Genomic DNA, 18,217 nt, shown 5'->3' with positions numbered 1-18,217 from the left:
TTCAGCAGTTCAACACATGAATATACACACCATATTATCTATTATAAGTATACAAACATATGTAAAATAAGATATTTTTATTGTCATGCAATTAAAGTTAAAATAATGTTATAAATTTCTATAAATTTGAATGTTCCCTTTTCATGTTCTATATCTGGCCCTAAGGAAACTAAAATGAAGTTGTAATATAAAGAGGGAAAGAAAGATTTTTTTTTCTTTATATATATTTTTTTGAGGCAGGGTCTTGTTCTGTTGCCCAGGCTAGAGTGCAGTCCATAATGATAGCTGACTGCAGCCTCCACCTCCCAAGTTTAAGCCATCCTCCCACCTCAGCCTCCCTAGTAGCTGGGACTATAGCTTGTGCCACCATGCCCAGTTAACTTTTTTGATTTTTTGTAGAGATGAGGTCTCACTATGTTGCCCAGGCTGGTCTCAAACTTCTGGACCCAAGTGATCCTCCCACCTCAGTCTCTCAAAGTGCTGGGATTACAGGTGCAAGCCACCACACCCAGCAAAAGATTATTATGATAATAAAACATCATCTAGTAAACTTCTCTATATATTACATTATATGTCCAAAAAGTTAAGGAAGAATGTTTACTCAAAATTATTACTTATAAATTATTTATGTTTATACTAATAACATTTTTCATTTTTAATTTTCATGTTGCAAATTAGAAGTAATTCTCACAGCCGGGCGTGGTGGCTTATGCCTGTAATCTTAGCACTTTCGGAGGCTGAGGCGGGTGGATTCCCTGAGCTCAGGCTGGGCAACACAGTGAAATCCCATCTCTAATAAAATACAAAAAATTAGGCAGGTGTGGTAGTGTGCGCCTATAATCCCAGCAACTCAGGAGGCTGAGACAGGAGAATTGCTTGAACCTGGGAGGCGGAAGTTGCAGTGAGCCGAGATTGTGCCATTGCACTCCAGCCTGGGTGACAGAGCAAGACTCCATCTCAGAAAAAAAAAAAACAAAAAGGTAGAATTTATTTAAAGCAACTTTTGATTCTGCTGAGACAGAAAAATATATATTTATTATAAAATAAAAGCAAAAGGAAAAATTACTTATTTAAAGCAACTCTAATATATTGGGATGTAATTTATTTTTCACCATAAAACTAATAACCGAAAATAAGTTCTTTAACAATAGAATGGAAATTAATTTCCATTTACAGTAAAGAAAGCTTTATATTCAATGACATAAATAAAAAATTTATATTCTAGCCCTGATTTCAGTATTTTTACATAATAAATAACACAGAAATGATTAACATTTGGTAAAGTTTAGAAGAATAAATCATGATGGTTTGAAATAAAAACACTTTTTAGGAACGTCATGAGAATCAGAAAGTTCTGAGTGTGAAACAGAAACTAAAAAATAAAAGGCCTTCATAAATAAAGGCCTATCAAATTAGCCTGATGTCTTTTTTTATGTGAATCAATTAGATTTATCTTTTTTTTTTCAAATGGGCAGCCTTCTGAGCCAGAATAGGCTCAGAGACTCCTAGATTTATCTTTAAAAATAGTAAAAGGGCTGATTAGTTTTTTAACTTCTGATATATTTCTATAGCAGACTGATTTTTGCTATTTGTATATTTGTATTAAATACTACCACAAAATGCTTTGCTTCCAACATTTCTTTTTTATACCAAGCTATACTTCATAATCCAAATATTTCTCAATGATATCAGTACTCATTTTTATCATGCATGACCACAATAAGATTTTATGTCATTTCAGAGCCTCAATTTAGGAGGAGAAGAAGCGGGGGAAGCAAACTTACTTTCACATTCCAAGTCACCACATTTTTTAAGGTCTGCCAGCAGTTTTGTACTCTCCAGACACTTTGTCAGAGAAATAGCCAGAAGAAGGATTCTGTGAACGCCAAATTTCGCCATGCTAAAACAAGCAACCGGGAATCCCAAGTGAAGTTTAAGCCAATTGTTCAGGTTGTAGAGATGTCAGCCAAAACAGGAGATATTCTGCTCTCTTCACTAAATATAAGAGAAAAAGGGTTGAAGTTTTAAAAATCTCTTGATAACTACATTTTTCTATCGGCTTGTTGGTTTAACTTGAGAGACAAACACTGTCTGTTTTCAATCTGCAGTGTCAGGTATTCCTGTAATACCTAAGGGTTTAATAATTAACAAGGATTTTTAGTTGGACTAACGTCTTACAAAGGAAGCCCATGTAAAACTGTCTCACTTAAAGGTATCTTGTGTTCAACAGGATAGTTTTTAAGTAGGCTTCCGCAAAACTGTAGTTACCTGAAAATACTAATTTCAGTGGATAATGTATATAGTTGTGTGCAAAAGAGTAATAATTTATGTTAAAAGAATGGCTTTGAAATATGGTGAAAAGTATTTTTAAAAAGATTCCACTTTTATATTTAAAAACCCCTTATTGTTACTATGAAGTTAAAACTTATTTAGTTAAGAACAATAGTTAAAATGTAGTAAGTACTTACTATGTTCCAGGTACTGTCTTAAGTAAGTACTTAAATATATGATTACGAACTCTCTGAGGTAGGTAATATTATCGTCCCCACTTTTGTATATAAGGAAACTGAGGCACAGAGAGATGGGTTAAATCACTTACTCAATGGCACATAGTGAGTGGAAAAGAAATGTTAACCTAGGCACAATGAGACCCCATACTTATAACCAACCACTTGCTTTACCACCGAGAATCAAGTCATCTGCCATTGAAAGATGTCACTCTGTCTACAATACTACTCCAGAAACAGCAGGTAGAGTATTACTCCATGCTTTAAAAACTGTATGCATATTTCTGTAAGTGGACAGAGAATGAAAGAGAGATATCTGAATAAGTGCCCTCCCACATGGTAGAAGTATACAGTGTGATTTCCGGTGGTATTTATTTTCTTCTTTGTAGTTTCCTATATTGTTTGACTTTTTCTATATTGTTTGGCTTTCTTTTTTAAAAAAGAAAGCATATATCTTTTTTAGTTTTGTTTTGTTTTTGAGACAGAGTCTTACTCTAGCCCAGGCGGGCCTGCCGGGCTTAAGCAATCCTCCCACTCCCCTTCCTGAGTAGCTGAACCACAGGCATGCGGGACACAGCTGGCTAATATTTTATTTTTAGTAGAGACGAGGTCTCACTGTGTTGGCCAGGCTGATCTTGAACTCCTGGACTCAAGTAATCCTCCTGCTTCAGCCTCCCAAAGTGCTGGGATTACAAGCATGAGTCACCACACCTGGCCCGTATATTATTTTAAAATAAAATAAATCAGCTGGGCGCTGTGGCTCATGTCTGTAATCCCAGCACTTTGGGAGGCCGAGGTGGGTGGATCATGAGGTCAGGAGATCGAGACCATCCTGGCTAACACAGGGAAACCCCGTCTCTACTAAAAAATACAAAAAATTAGCCAGGCATGGTGTCGGGCGCCTGCAGTCCCAGCTACTTGGAAAGCTGAGGCAGGAGAATGGCCTGAACCTAGGAGGTGGAGCTTGCAGTGAGCCGAGATCACGCCACTGCACTCTAGCCTGGGCGACAGAGCGAGACTCCGTCTCAAAAAAATAAATAAATAAAATTAAAAAATAAAAATAAAAAATAAAATAAATCAGCCGAGCCTGGTGGCTCATACCTGTAATCCCAGCGCTTTGGAAAGCCAAGGCAGGAGGATCACCTGAGGTCAGGAGTTCAAGACCAGCCTGGCCAACATGGTAAAACCCCGTCTCTACTAAAAATACAAAAATCAGCCAGGTGTTGTGGCAGGCACTTATAATCCCAGCTACTTGGGAGGCTGAGGTAGGAAAATCGCTTGAGCCCAGGAGGCAAAGGTTACAGTGAGCTGAGATTGCGCCACTGCACTCCAGCCTGGGCAACAGAGAGAGAGTCCATCTCAAAAAAATAATAATAATGAAAAAATAAATAAATAAATACTAAAATCAAGCAATGAAAATCCAGTCATTTGAAGGTTACTGTCACTCAAAAAGGATCAAAATCCCACGTTGGAAATTTTTGGGTAAAACTGTAGGTCTCAGTTGATTTTCAGAAATCATGGTTGTCCAATTCATTCTTGGGAAAATATTTGTCTAAACCCTCCTTTGCTGTACTTTTTCACTGTATTTGGGCATACCAGTGGGCACACAGTTGGTCTTCTGATTCTTAGGTCAGAACCCAGCACTTGTATGATGTCACACTCCCCTCTAGTGCCTGACACAAATAGGACAAATACCCAGCCCCCGAGCAAGCTAAAGTGAAGGAAGGACTTTTGCTTTCAAGATCCTAAGTAAAGGAAGTTTGTTTGTTGGTTTGTTTTCAAAAAACAATGATCAGTAGGAAGCCCGCTCTCTCAGAGCTAAGATTTTGATATCCTTCAAAAGAATCTGATAGAGCATGCATTTCAGGATCATTTGGCTTGCAACAGAGCACTGCATAGTTGTATGCATACATACACAAAAAGGTGTAGGTTAGGCCAGGTGCCTCACAGCTGTAATCCCAACACTTTGGGAGACTGAGGCGGGAGGATTGCTTGACCCCAGGAGTTTGAGGCTGAATGAGCTATTGTCACACCACTGCATGCCACCCTGGGTGACAGAGTGAGACCCTGTCTCTATTTTTTTAGAAAAGATGTAGGTTAGTTTCTTGAGTACCTTTGCAAATCTACAAGCTGTGTTGTTAAAGACATTTAAAGAAGGATCAGCTCTTCAGCGTCAAAATTTAGCTCAGGGTTATTTGCATATTTTATATTACCAAATCCAGTATTAAATCAAGAACATTTAATAATTAATGTAGTTTAACTCTCCTTGTTTTTGTATTAAATATTAAAGACAATATAAAGAATTTATGGATAAATTCAGAAGTAATTGACTTAATCATGTTCTAAGTTAAGAACAGCAACAGCCTAGCAAAATCTAAATTTGGTATTCATTGGCCTGAGGGAGATTTCAGTCAAGAAAAATTTTTGCCTAAGATGCCAGTCTGGAGAGATTTGCTCCTACTAGAAATGCTCCCACACTCGTGCTACTTAATGCACTCAGATGATCTCATTTTATGTTCAGATCGTTACTTAAATTATAATTTAACAAGATATCTGAAAATGTGGTAGCACAATGTTGATGAACTGTCTCTAACAAAGCTGGATGAGGAGATGGCACATGAAAGGGACAAGAGCATTTGGTTAAAAGAAACCAAAGTGTGACTTTCACTATCAAAAATAGTCATATTAACTTAGCCAGATATTATCTAATTGCTGATGCACTTTGCAGAATATATCACATTCATCAAATGTAGTGCTAAATGTTAATACTGAGGAAGGCGTCATGGTAACACAACTCAGCCAGGAATACTGATTTGGAAGGCCTATACGATTCTTCACAAACCATATGGGAAGTAAGAGTACTTACTGCATAATGCCAAAGAATGAATCATCAGCCAGCCATGGAGGCTCATGCCTGTAACCCCAGCACTTTGAGAGGCCAAAGCAGGAGAATCACTTGAGCCCAGGAGTTCGAGACCAGCCTGGGCAGCCTGAGCAACATAGGGAGATGACATCTCTACAAAACAAGAAAGATTAAATGAGCCAGACATAGTGGCACATGCTGTAGTCCTAGCTACCTGGGAGGCTAAGGCAGGAGGATCTCTTGAATCCAGCGGTTCAAAACTGCAGTGAGTTATGACTGTCACTGCACTCCAGCTTGGGCGACAGCGCGAGTCCGTCTCAAAAATAATAAAAATAATAATAATAATAATAAACCCTCAAAGCCACACATATTCAGTACCTAGAGATAGAATCACAGAGCAACCCTTTCCATGAGATTATAAAGACAGAATCATAAATGCTGCCCTTCTACTGCTTGGTGATGTTATTTCTGATACTATATATATAGTACAGTCTTCTCTCTTAGTATCTCAGATTTCCTAAAGTGGGAACATATTTCCTCCAACATCTGCCTGTTACTCTGGCAATTTATAAGACATGGAAATTTAATTAGAAGGTACTGGGATAAGGAGAACTGATTAATCTAGAGGGATTTTACTATGGATGAGGATAGAGCCTTTGGAAACAGTTCCCATGGTATGATGTGTGTGCAGTGAGAGATAAGACCCAGGAGAGATTAAGATTTTAGACTTGTGAGGAAGACGTAGAGATGGCCCTCCACATCCGCTCTCCAAGATAGGACTTTCTGCCCACCTACGGGGAGTACAGTTAGTAAACAGCCTCCACTGGCAGCTATGTCAGGGCCTGCCTCAGCTGCAGAGACCTATACCTGCAGAAACAAATACCCAGCTCCTGAGCAAGCTAAAGTGAAGGAAGGACTTTTGCTTTCAAGGTCCTAAGTAAAGGAAGTTTGTTTGTTTTCCAAAAACAATGATCAGTAGGAAGCCTGCTCTCTCAGACCTAAGATTTTTATATTCAAAAAAATCTAATAGAGCCTGCATTTCAGGATCATTTGGCGTATGACCTTACCCAAGATCACCTTCCTGGGTGATCCAGTGAATCTAGTGAATAAACAACAAAGTACAAAGGCAGAGTCATTTCAGCCTCATGTGGGACAACCTGATGGGCATTTCTCACCTAGAGCTTCCTGTTGGGTTGACTGAGTCTTTGCAGGGCCTGCATTGCAGTTTGACTTCCCACTCTGCCCAATCCTGCTATCTGCCACTTCCTTTCATAGGTTTGATTCTTTGAACCCTAAACTCCATCTCAGCATCCGCTTCTAGAGGACCTAACCTCAGAAGCTGGTGATTCACAGGCACAAAAAAGAGAAGATGACAGAACATGTACATTTTGACTTGACACATCATCTGTGCTAGTCACTCCACGGCTTTCCTTTTTTTTTTTTTTTTTTTTTGGTTTTGAGACAGAGTCTTGCTAATTTTTGTATTTTTTTTTTGTAGAGACGGGGTTTCGCCATGTTGGCTAGGCTGGTCTCGACTTCCTGACCTCAGGTTATCCACCCACCTAGGCCTCCCAAAGCACTGGGATTACAGTCATGAGCCACCACCCCCGGCCAATGGCTTTTCTTATGTTTGTTGTTTTGTGTCATTGAAGACCACATTGTAATTCTACCGTTTTTTCCCATTCTATCTGTATCAATAAGAATTTTACCAGGAAACAGATGGACATTCAATTTTAAGGGGATAGCACTCCTCAATGATTTAGGAGAATTTAATAAAAGCACTATTTACAAAGTTGGGGACAGGGTTAAGGGAAACTAACCAAAGATGTAACATCCCCAGGCAGGCAGGAATGTGACCACTGACTGGAGAGAGCTTAGGAGAGGACAGCTGAACAGGAACTTGAAGTCTTCAGTAAAGGAACTCAGTCAAGATAACCTCACCCTGCTCCCACCTTCTGATCTCCTGATGGAGGCTCCCACTTGCCAAACCCAGCCAAATGCCAGCAAATAATGGAACCCACTGAAGCAGTCCTAAAGGTCTGTGTTCCAGGGATACCGAGCAGTATGGCAGAATGAAGAGTAGATTAGGAAGAGCAAAAAGAGAATACCCCTACACATTGTCATTATTCCTTTACAAGTTGTTTCAGAATAATAGTATGCAGCATTCTTTACAGCCAAGATATGTGTGTGACTTTTGCTGATCAGGGAACCAAATTGATTAGTCTCATCAATAGGCAGGAAAGAAAATTAAAGTTTGTTGAGCATGAACTTTGAACAGGTGAGCTTAATATCTCGCATACAAATCTCACCTTCCAGGATAGGTATTATTTGTTGAATGCCTATGATGTGTCAGGCATTCTTCTAGGGACTGGAGATACAGGAATGAACAGGACAAAGTTCCAGCTCTCACGGACCTTGCATGCTTATGAAGGGAGACGGACAAGAACAAGTAAACAAATGAACAAGATAACTTCAGGTAGTGATAAGTTATTATGGAGAAAAATGTCTACTTAGATAAGGTTGTCTCAGAAGGCAACACTGGAGTGACATTTGACTTAAGACGGGGGAGTGGGGATGCAGAATTACTGTGCAGAGGAAAGAATTAATGAGGAGTTTATACTTCATTGTCTGAAGCTTCATTACCCCAGATTTAAAGAAAAAATAAAGAAGGCATACAAATGCATTACAGTATGTCAGAAAAAAATGGCCTTGGCCGGGCGCAGTGGCTCACGCCTGTAATCCCAGCATTTTGGGAGGCCGAGGCAGGTGGATTACCTGAAGTCAGGAGTTTGAGACCAGCCTCACCAACATGGTGAAACCTCGTCTCTACTTAAAAAAAAAAAAAAAAATACAAAAATTAGCTGGGCATGGAGCGTGTGCCTGTAATCCCAGCTACTCAGGAGGCTGAGGCAGGAGAATCACTTGAATCTGGGAGGCAGAGGTTGCAGTGAGCTGAGATTGCTCCACTTGCACTCCAGCACGGGCGACTCTGTCTTCAGGTAGAAATGAACTTGGCCTATATATTCAAGAAACATCAAGGCAAGTGAAGAGTAATAGGAGATGAAGCAAGAGGCACAGACAGGAAGAACCCAATCATGCAGGGACTTTTTGCTGTGGAAGTGTGGAGTGTGAGTTTTATTCTAAGTACAATGGGAAGCCATAGGAAGTTTTAAGGAAGAAATATGATTTGTGTTTTTATCATATAACTTTCTTTTTTTTTTGCTTTGGTAACTCCTACTTATTCTTTAGGTGTCTTAGGTTCTTAGGTTAAATTACTTAATAAATAGGGTGGGGCATGGTGGCTCACGCCTGTAATCCCAGCACTTTGGGAGGCCAAGCCAGGTGGATCACGACGTCAGCAGTTCGAGACCAGCCTGACCAACATGGTGAAACCCCGTCTCCACTGAAAATACAAAAAAATTAGCTGGGTGTGGTGGCGGACGCCTGTAATTCCAGCAACTTGGGAGGCTGAGGCAGGAGAATTGCTTGAAACTGGAAGGCAGAGGTTGCAGTGAGCTGAGATTGTGCCACTGCACTCTAGCCTGGGCAATAAGAGCAAAACTCTGTCTCAAAAAAAAAAAAATTACTTAATAAATATATGACTCAATAATTTTTTACTGAATGAATGAATACATGCATGAATGAATAAATAAAGTGATTCCTTTTCAAGAAGTCATACCTCATGACTAAATGAAATTCTGTACCGAGTTGTGTAGCTCAACTGCTCTCTCTCTCTCATTTCAAAAAAAAATTCAATTATATCTTTTGATTAATTTTTTTCAATCAGATCTAGCTTTTCCTATATTCATCTTCATCACTGGATTGATATTAGCAGTAGCAGTAAAAGCCCAAATATCCAGCATGCAAATCTAAGAAAAGTCTTTGGATTTCCAAGTACTTCAAGGATGTTGGACAGGTTCCTGTATATGAATAGGTTAATGAGCAACAGCCTAGAAATATTTAATATTCCTACTAATTCCCAATCATCAATAGCCTAGATGTCTATAAAGAACTCAGATGGGCTGGGTGCGGTGGATCATGCCTGTGATCCCAACAGTTTGAGAGGCTGAGGCGGGTGGATCACCTGAGCTCAGGAGTTGGATACCAGCTTAGCCAACATGGCAAAACCCCGTCTCTACTAAAAATACAAAAATTAGTCGGGCATGGTGGTGCGTGCCTGTAATCCCAGCTACTTAGGAGGCTGAGGCAGGAGAATCGCTTAAACTTGGGAGGTGGAGGTTGCAGTGAGCCAGGATCATGCCATTACACTCCAGCATGGATGACAAAAGCGAAACTCCGTCTCAAAAAAAAAAAAAAAAGAACTCAGATGGGCCAATTTAAGATTCTCTTACACCATTCTCTCCCAAATCATCCTCCTTCACTCCCTGTAGCCATCCCTTTCTCATTTATGTACCCTTTCCTCCCTCTTGCCTTTTTGGTGTCCACAGTACTAGATACCTCGTGCTCCAAAGTTTCTAAAAAAATTAATTTACTCACAGAAAAAGTCAGTAATTTAATATTTACGCTTCCCTCAAATAATTTTATATATATATATCTTTTTTTTTTTTTTTGAGACAGAGTCTTGCTGTGTCGCCCAGACTAGAGTGCAGTGGCGAGATCTCAGCTCACTGCAACCCCCGCCTCCCAGGTTCAAGCGATTCTCCTGCCTCGGCCTCTCGAGTAGCTGGGATTACAGGCGCCCATGAATGTGCCCAGCTAATTTTTTTGTATTTTTTTTTTTTTTAGTAGAGATGGGCTTTCACCATCTTGGCCAGGCTGGTCTCGAACTTGTGACCTCGTGATCCTCCCACCTCGGCCTCCCAAAGTGCTGAGATTACAGGTGTGATCCACCACACCCGGCCAATAATTATATTTTTAAAAGCATGTATTGCATAAAATTTCCACATGAAAATGAATAGATAAGTTCTTTATGATTATTTATTTTATCCATTTCTTTCAAAGATGTACAAAATAAAAATACCTTGAAAGCCGGGTGTGCTAATGCCTGTAATCCCAGCACGTTGGGAGGCAGGAGGAATGCTTGAGCCCGGAGTTCAAAACCAGCCTAAGCAACATAGCAATACCCTGTCTCTACAAAAAAAAAAAACATAAAAAAATAAAAATTAGCCAGGCATGATGGCACCTACCTGTAGTCCCAGCTACTCAGGAGTCTGAGGTGGGAGGATCGCTTGAGTCTGGGAGGCGGAGGTTGCAGTGAGCCCTGCTTGCACCACTGCACTCCAGCCACAGTTGCAGAGTGAAACTCTCTCAAAAAAAAACCCTAAAAGAAAATCTTGATCTGATACTATTATTTTCCTTCTTCTTCTTTTTTTTTTTTTTTGTTCTCTCTCCCCCTTCTTGACTTCCCTGGGACATAGAAACAACCCCTCTGCCAGTGAACTCATGCTAAGTCTTGGCAAACTACTTAGCCTCTTGTAGCTTCAAAGTACATTCCATCTTGGGGTCCTCCTGCCATTCTAGTTGATTTTCTTATATTTGCATATGGTAAAATTAACTCTTTGTGGTGTAAGTATAAGTATACAGTTCTATGGGTTTTGACAAATGCATAGTCATGCACCCACTACCACTATACCATACAGAACAGTTCAAAGTCATTATTATTATTGTTATTTTTTGGAGGTGGAGTCTCACTCTGTAGCCCAGGCTGGAGTACAGTGGCACAATCTCAGCTCACTGCAACCTCCTCCTCTCGGGTTCAAGCAATTCTCCTGCCTCAGCCTCCTGAGTAGCTGAGACTACAGGCAGATGCCACCATGTCCAGATAATTTTTATTTTAGTAGAGATGGAGTTTCACCATGTTGGCCAGGCTGGTCTTGAACTCCTGACCTCAAGTGATCCACCTGCCTCGGCCTCCCAAAGTGCTGGGATTACAGGCGTGAGCCACCGTGGCCATCCCGAAGTCATTTTAAAGTTAACATTTAAGTTGAAAACGTATCTGAATTATGTGGAGAATTCTTACTTTGCTGATTCTCTTCATAAGGCTTATTAATCCTTTAGCAGAATAGAAACAATATAGAAGATCATTGAAAGCAAAATAAACATATATTTGTTTCTTCATCTCTGCAAGATAATGCTCCAATAAAGGTTACCTTTGAGCCTTTCCACCAGTTCAAAAGCGAGAAAGCTTAAATAGATGTATCTTGGTGGCTTTTTGCCGTTAGTGAAGAATCAGATCAATCACATGAATCTGACATTGAGGGTTCAAAAAAATGCAAAATAAAAACAAATTATTAGAAGCCTCAAATGTGATAAAAATACATTTAAAAACAAAGTAACTGCTTTTTAAAATGTTATTTCTCATGAAAATAATTTCCATGACCCATTCTGGTCCTAATACATTGTCTGTCTGCTTTTACGTAACTGTCCTCCAACTAGGCTTCTCCTAATAAAGTCATGGCAGAGAGGGGCAGTGGGTAGGGAAGAGAGAGCGTGAGGAAGAGAAGAGAAGAGAGAAGAGGAAGGTGAAGAACGGAGGAACAACAGAAGCCTCAGTCTCTGCAGCCTCTGGTGAGGGAGGAATGAGATGGGAGGGTACAGTGGGGCTCTGGACTGTGAATACTGGCTTCACCTCCCCAGGTGGCTTCACGGAGCAGAGGAGAAGGGAGATGGAGAGGATTCAGCAGGTGGTGCTCTTATTCAAACACTCATGGTTATTAATATCTTCCATAAACCTATGTCTAGAGGATAACACTCAATGACCCACTAGACACAAGCCTACCTAGTTTTAAAAGCAATAACAAAATGTACCCTCTGACTAACCTCAAATATAAGCGTGACATCATTTTTAAATGAGGTAATAGGCTTTATCATCTCCTTTCTTATGTTGCAACAGCACACAATATTTCTCAGTTTTAATTCGTTTTTGTCTCGACTGTGTGATATCATTTTAATTCGTCAAACTCTTACTGATTAACAAGATACTACTGATGGGCCGAGGCGCAGTGGCTCATGCCTGTAATCCCAGCACGTTGGGAGGCCAAGGCAGGCGGATCACGAGGTCAGGAGATTGAGACCATCCTGGCTAACATGGTGAAACCCCATCTCAACTAAAAATACAAAAAATTTGCCGGGCATGGTGGCGGGCGCCTGTAGTCCCAGCTACTTGGGAGGCTGAGGAAGGAGAATGGCATGAACCCAGGAGGCAGAGCTTGCAGCGAGCTGAGATCGCGCCACTGCACTGCAGCCTGGGCAACAAAGTGAGACTCCATCTCAAAAAAAACAACAACAACAACAACAAAAAAAGATACTACAGTGTGGTGAAAGAGAGATTGGAAATTCCTCTTTGCAAGCCACGCTATGTCAGGAGTTTCTGGAATTATCTGAACATTGTGATTATTGTAGTTGGTTTAAGAATGACAAATTCCCTTCCTACATATAAATTTAAAAGCTTGTTAATTACGTTCTTGTTCACTTCAAAACTGATATTCACTCTAATATCTCTGAAGGAGACTCCAGAGGGTCTCCACTGTTATATTAACTTTACTATTCCTAATAATTTTTTTCTTCTACACAAGTTTTCCCTCTGCATTTAGCAGTCTTCTATGACTGGAAAAGCATTAACTCTCAGTTAACTCTCAGTTAACCTCATTAACTCTCAGTTAACCTCATTAACAATAAAAATAATTGATTAATTTATATTTGGATTCGGAACATACGATGAAATCCTGAGAAATAACTGTCATTACTTTTCCAGTAACATTTTTCTTAAACTTATATTAAAATGAATTTTTATTTCTCTGTACAAACGCAAACTGATGACAAGAAGGACCAGCTCGAAGGTATTCCTGGGAGCAAGGGAAATTGGCTAGGATTTAAAATTTCCTACAAATAATCAGAGAAGTCAAAATTCATGTTATAACCATCACATATTATGCCTAGGCTTGATTCTATTATAACTTCCAATACTTTTTTCTCAAGATCTCATTCCCAAAGGCCACAGGGTAGAAATTTTGTACCTTTCAGGATTAAAAGCCCTTGTGACTAGTCCTTTTATGTTTTTAAGCATGTGCATTATTAGAAACAGCACAACTGTCCTATAATCCCAGCACTTTGGGAGACCGAAGAGGGAAGATCACCTGAGGTCAGGAGTTCCAGACTAGCCTGGCCAACATGGTGAAACCCCATCTCTACTAAAAATACAAAAAATTAGCTGGACATGGTGGTGCATGCCTGCAGTCCCAGCTACACGGAAGGCTGAAGCACGAAAATTGCTTTAACCGGGAAGGCGGAGGTTCAGTGAGTTGAGATGGCGCCACTGCACTCCAGCCTGGGCAACACAGCAAGACTGTCTCAAAAATAAAAAACAAAAACATCACAACTGAAGACCATGATATTGCCACTAGTATATAGCTGTGAAGTGCATGATTCCGTGACTCAGCTCAACAAGACAAAGTATGAAGATATCCCTCTAAAGTCTTGGGCAAGTAATTCATTGCTGTAGAGATGACTTCTGTTTGATTATCATTCTTCACAGCCTTTATTCCCACCTTCCCCTTCAAAAAAGCGTAAGTTTGGCTTTGTGAAGCACTGGTAGCATTGATATGAACCTAGGATTCCGGATCAAATGTTATTTGATATCACTATAGTCAGGTGATGAAAATATAAAGATGAGTTTTATTTGGGTGTGGTTTTTTTTTCACCACAGAATATGTAGTAGTATTCATGTATTTCCAAAATAATTTTTAAAGAATAGACTCATCAACTTGTCATAGTGTAAATACTATATAGACTATGGAAAGCTGCAGTAATAGAGTCAGCTTTGATTTAAAATTAAAATTCTTATTGGTTAAAGAATAAATATGTGAAACAATGAAAACAATAAACAAAGCAAAAAGAACACAGAAAATTTGCCTTTATTCTTCAAGCTTCCAAAATATCCAGAAATGCTGTGATTTAACAATGTGGCTACCCAGAAGAATCTGGGAGCATAGTTAGAGATAATCAAAATTCAGTTGAAGAAGCACTTTCTATTTGGGAAAATGCTAAGACCCTGAAATTACAAATAGAAACAGGAAAAGAGCCGTCTTTTTGTTTGTTTTTGTTTGTTTGGAATTTGTAAGTATTCCGTTTGAGGTAGAGTACTAAACTACTACTTCACAGAACTATAACAAAATTGATTGATCCTCTCTCATACAAATTTAGGAGGCATCACACCAGCTCCCAAGGACACAAGAACTCTTTCCATATTTTTGCATTAGATATATTTCAAGAACTGTTTACATGTTGGATGATGAGCATATGTACTTTGCAAATTATAACAATTATGAGTAATTGGACAGTGGCTGAGGCCTGTAATACCAGCACTTTGGGAGGCCGAGGCAGGCCAGATCACTTGAGCCCAGGAGTTTGAGACCAGCCTGGGCAACATAGCAAGACCCCATCCCTATAAAAAATAAAAAATTAGCCATGTGTGGTGGCACATGCCTGTAGTTGCAGATACTTGGAGGCTGAGGTGGGAGGATCACTTGAGCCTGGGAGGTCAAGGCTATGGTGAGCCATGATTGTGCTACTGCATTCCATGCCTGGGCAACAGAGTGAGACACTATCTCAAAAAAAAGATAGTAATTGGAGATAAATTTACCTATGAGTTCCAGAAATAAACAATTCCTAAAAAGTAATTTATTTATTTATTTATTTACTTGCACTTTTATTATTATTATTATTTTGAGACCGAGTCTGGCTTTGTTGCCCAGGCTGTAGTACAGTTTTGCAATCTTGGCTCATTGCAGCCTCCACCTTCTGGGCCCAAGTGAGCCTCTCACTTCAGCCTCCTGAGTAGTTGGGACTACAGGCACGTGCCACCATGCCTATCTAATTTTTGTATTTTTATGATAGAGAAAGGGTTTCACCATGTTACCCAGGCTGGCTTCAAACTCCTGGATTCAAAAGATCCACCTACCTCAGCCTCCCAAAGTGCTGGAATTACAGGTGCGGCCTAAAAGTCTTACTTATTTATTTGAGACCGAGTCTTGCTTTGTAGCCCAGGCTGGAGTGCAGTGGCGTGATCTCTGCCCACTGCAACCTCCACCTCCCGGGTTCAAGCAATTATCGTGCCTCAGCTTCCCAAGTAGCTGGGATTACAGGCGTGCACCACCACAGCCCACTAATTTTATGTATTTTTAGTAGAGACAGGGTTTTGTCATGTTGCCCGGGCTGGTCTCGAACTCCTGGGCTCAAGCAATCCACCCGCCTCAGTCTCCCAAAGTGCTGGGATTACAGGCATGTAATTTTAGGCGCCCAGCCCTAAAAGTCTTTTTTTTTTTTTTTTGAGATGAGGTCTTGCTCTGTCATCCAGGCTAGAGTGCAGTGGTGCAATCTCAGCTTACTGCAACCTGTACCTCCTGGGTTCATGCAGTTCTCCTGCCTTGGCCTCCTGAGTAGCTGGGATTACAGGCATGCACCACCACACCTGCCTAATTTTTGTATTTTTAGTAGAGACGGGGTTTCACTATGTTGGCCAGGCTGGTCTCAAACTCCTGACCTCAAGTGATCCACCCACCGCGGCCTCCCAAAGTGCTGGGATTACAGGTGTGAGCTACCACACCACACTAAAAGTCATTTTTAAATAGAAATATGTTAGTTAGGGTAAGCTAAGATATGCTGTGATAACAAACAACAAAATCTCTGTGACTTAAAACAACAATGGCTTACTTCTCACTCACAAAGTCAGTCATGCAACTTTCCTTGTTGACTTTCTTTCCTTTGGTAACTCAGGGATCTGGAGTGCTTCCATTTTGTGACTTTGCCATCTTCAACATGTGGCCTCTGAGGTCATCACAGAAGCAAAACAGGATGTGTAGACAATCATGCATGGAATTTTATGGTCAGGTCTGAAAGTACATTCCCTCTGCTAACTCCCACTAGACAGAACCCAATCACATGGCTATAATCGAACTGTAAGAAAGGCTAAAAAATATGTGTGCCCAGGAGGAAATGCTTCTGCCACAAAATCTCTATAGTATGGCTTTATGCAAATATCAACCATTATTATATTATTATATATACCATTATTATATAATATGTAATATATAATATAATATAATATATATTATATTATATAATATATTATATATAATTAATATATTATATATTATATAATATTATATATAATTAATATATTATATATTATATAATATTATATATAATTAATATATTATATATTATATAATATATATAATTAATATATTATATATAATATTATATATAATTAATATATTATATATAATATTATATATAATTAATATATTATATATAATATTATATATAATTAATATATTATATATAATATTATATATAATTAATATATTATATATAATATTATATATAATTAATATATTATATATTATATAATAATGGTATATATAATTAATATAATTAATATATTATATAATATAACATAATATTAATATAATATAATATATAATATATTATATATAATTATAATTTATATAATATAATATAATATATATTATATTATATATATATACCATTATTATATTATAGTATGGCTTTATCCAAATATCTACCATAGGCCTGCCAAAGGCATGAAATGCTTATCTTTGCCTCTGTAATTTCAGCAGTTATCATGACTTTGTTTTTGTTTTTTTTGTTTGTTTGTTTTTGAGACAGAGTTTCATGGTGTGCCCAGGCTGCAGTGCAGTGGCGCGATCTCAGCTCACTGCAACCTCTGCCTCCCAGGTTCAAGCAATTCTTCTGCCTCAGCCTCCCGAGTAGCTGGGATTTATTTATTTATTTATTTTATTTTTTATTTTTTGCATTTTTTTTATTTCACCATGTTGGCCAGGCTGGTCTTGAACTCCTGACCTCAACTGATCCACCCACCTAGGCCTCCCAAAGTGCTGGGATTACAGGCATGAGCTGCTGTGCCTGGCCATGACTTCTTTAAATGAACATTAAACTGTGATTTTGTTCACATTGATAAGCACTGAACAAACAACTGTGAGTCTGAGGTCATGTTCACTGGCAATATGTAGACTGTAACTTTCTATATGGCCTGTTAAGTGCTGAATCATATACTTTTAACTCTCAGCAGAGTAGAGGTAAGACTGATATTATCTTATGAAAGGTAAGGAGTTCAAGAGGTCAAGTGACTAAATAGAAAGTCACTTCCCAACTCCACCTTGAAAGTAAGCCAAAGGAGCACTTGGAGACAGCCCAAGAATCTTCTCAAAAAGTGATTTTGCTTTTGCTCCAACACAAAAAGATCAAGACAAAAACTTCTAAATCAGCATTGTCCAATAGAAATAGAGAGTGATGAGAGGCTGAGGTGGGAGGATGGCCTGAGCTTAGGAGATCGAGGCTGCAGTGAGCTACGATTGCGCCACTGCACTCCATCCTGGGTGACACAGCAAGATCCCGTCTCTAAAGAAAAAACAAAAACAACAAAAAAAGAGAGAGACAGAGTGAGCCACATATGTAATTTTCTGGTAGCCACATTTTACTTTGTGTGTGTTCGTTCCTTTTTATTGTTGAACTGTAGTCCATTTGTATGGATATACAACAGGTTGTTCATCCATTCTCTAGTTGATGGACTTTTGAGTTATTTTCAGTTTTCGGTGATTATGGATACAGTCCCTACAAATATTTGCATACAGGTTTTTTTCATGTAATTTTTTTAATAATAAGTTTTGGCTGTACAACTTAGGAACATACCACTGGGGAATTTTTCTCTGCTATTTTAAAAAATAACTTCAACTTTTATTTTAGATTTGGGGGTACATGTGCAGGTTTCTTACATGGGTATATTGTGTGATGCTGAGGTTTGGGGTAGGAATGATCTCATCAGCCAGGTAGTGAGCATAGTACC

The 18,217-nt window shown here is 39.1% G+C and overlaps 1 protein-coding gene across 4 annotated transcripts in view; it reads right to left on the bottom strand.

Moving 5' to 3' along the window:
* The window catches only part of MIA2 (MIA SH3 domain ER export factor 2), a 118,263-nt gene extending 112,740 nt beyond the window's left edge, over nucleotides 1-5,523 (bottom strand). For 2 of the 4 annotated variants that reach the window (XM_054449494.2, XM_054449496.2), the window contains exon 1: nucleotides 1,785-2,099. In XM_054449494.2, the coding sequence (XP_054305469.2) occupies nucleotides 1,785-1,899 (115 nt within the window). In that variant the 5' untranslated portion in view covers nucleotides 1,900-2,099. Of the gene's footprint in view, nucleotides 1-1,784; nucleotides 2,100-5,373 lie in introns of those variants that run through there. The other 2 variants (XM_063651573.1, XM_054449498.2) reach the window with 2 other exon arrangements.
* Nucleotides 5,524-18,217: the final 12,694 nt, after the last annotated feature.

The sequence above is a fragment of the Pongo pygmaeus genome, chromosome 15 (assembly GCF_028885625.2).
Source record: "Pongo pygmaeus isolate AG05252 chromosome 15, NHGRI_mPonPyg2-v2.0_pri, whole genome shotgun sequence".
Classification (NCBI taxonomy): Eukaryota; Metazoa; Chordata; class Mammalia; order Primates; family Hominidae; genus Pongo; species Pongo pygmaeus.
This window is presented reverse-complemented; position numbering and strand designations above follow the sequence as displayed.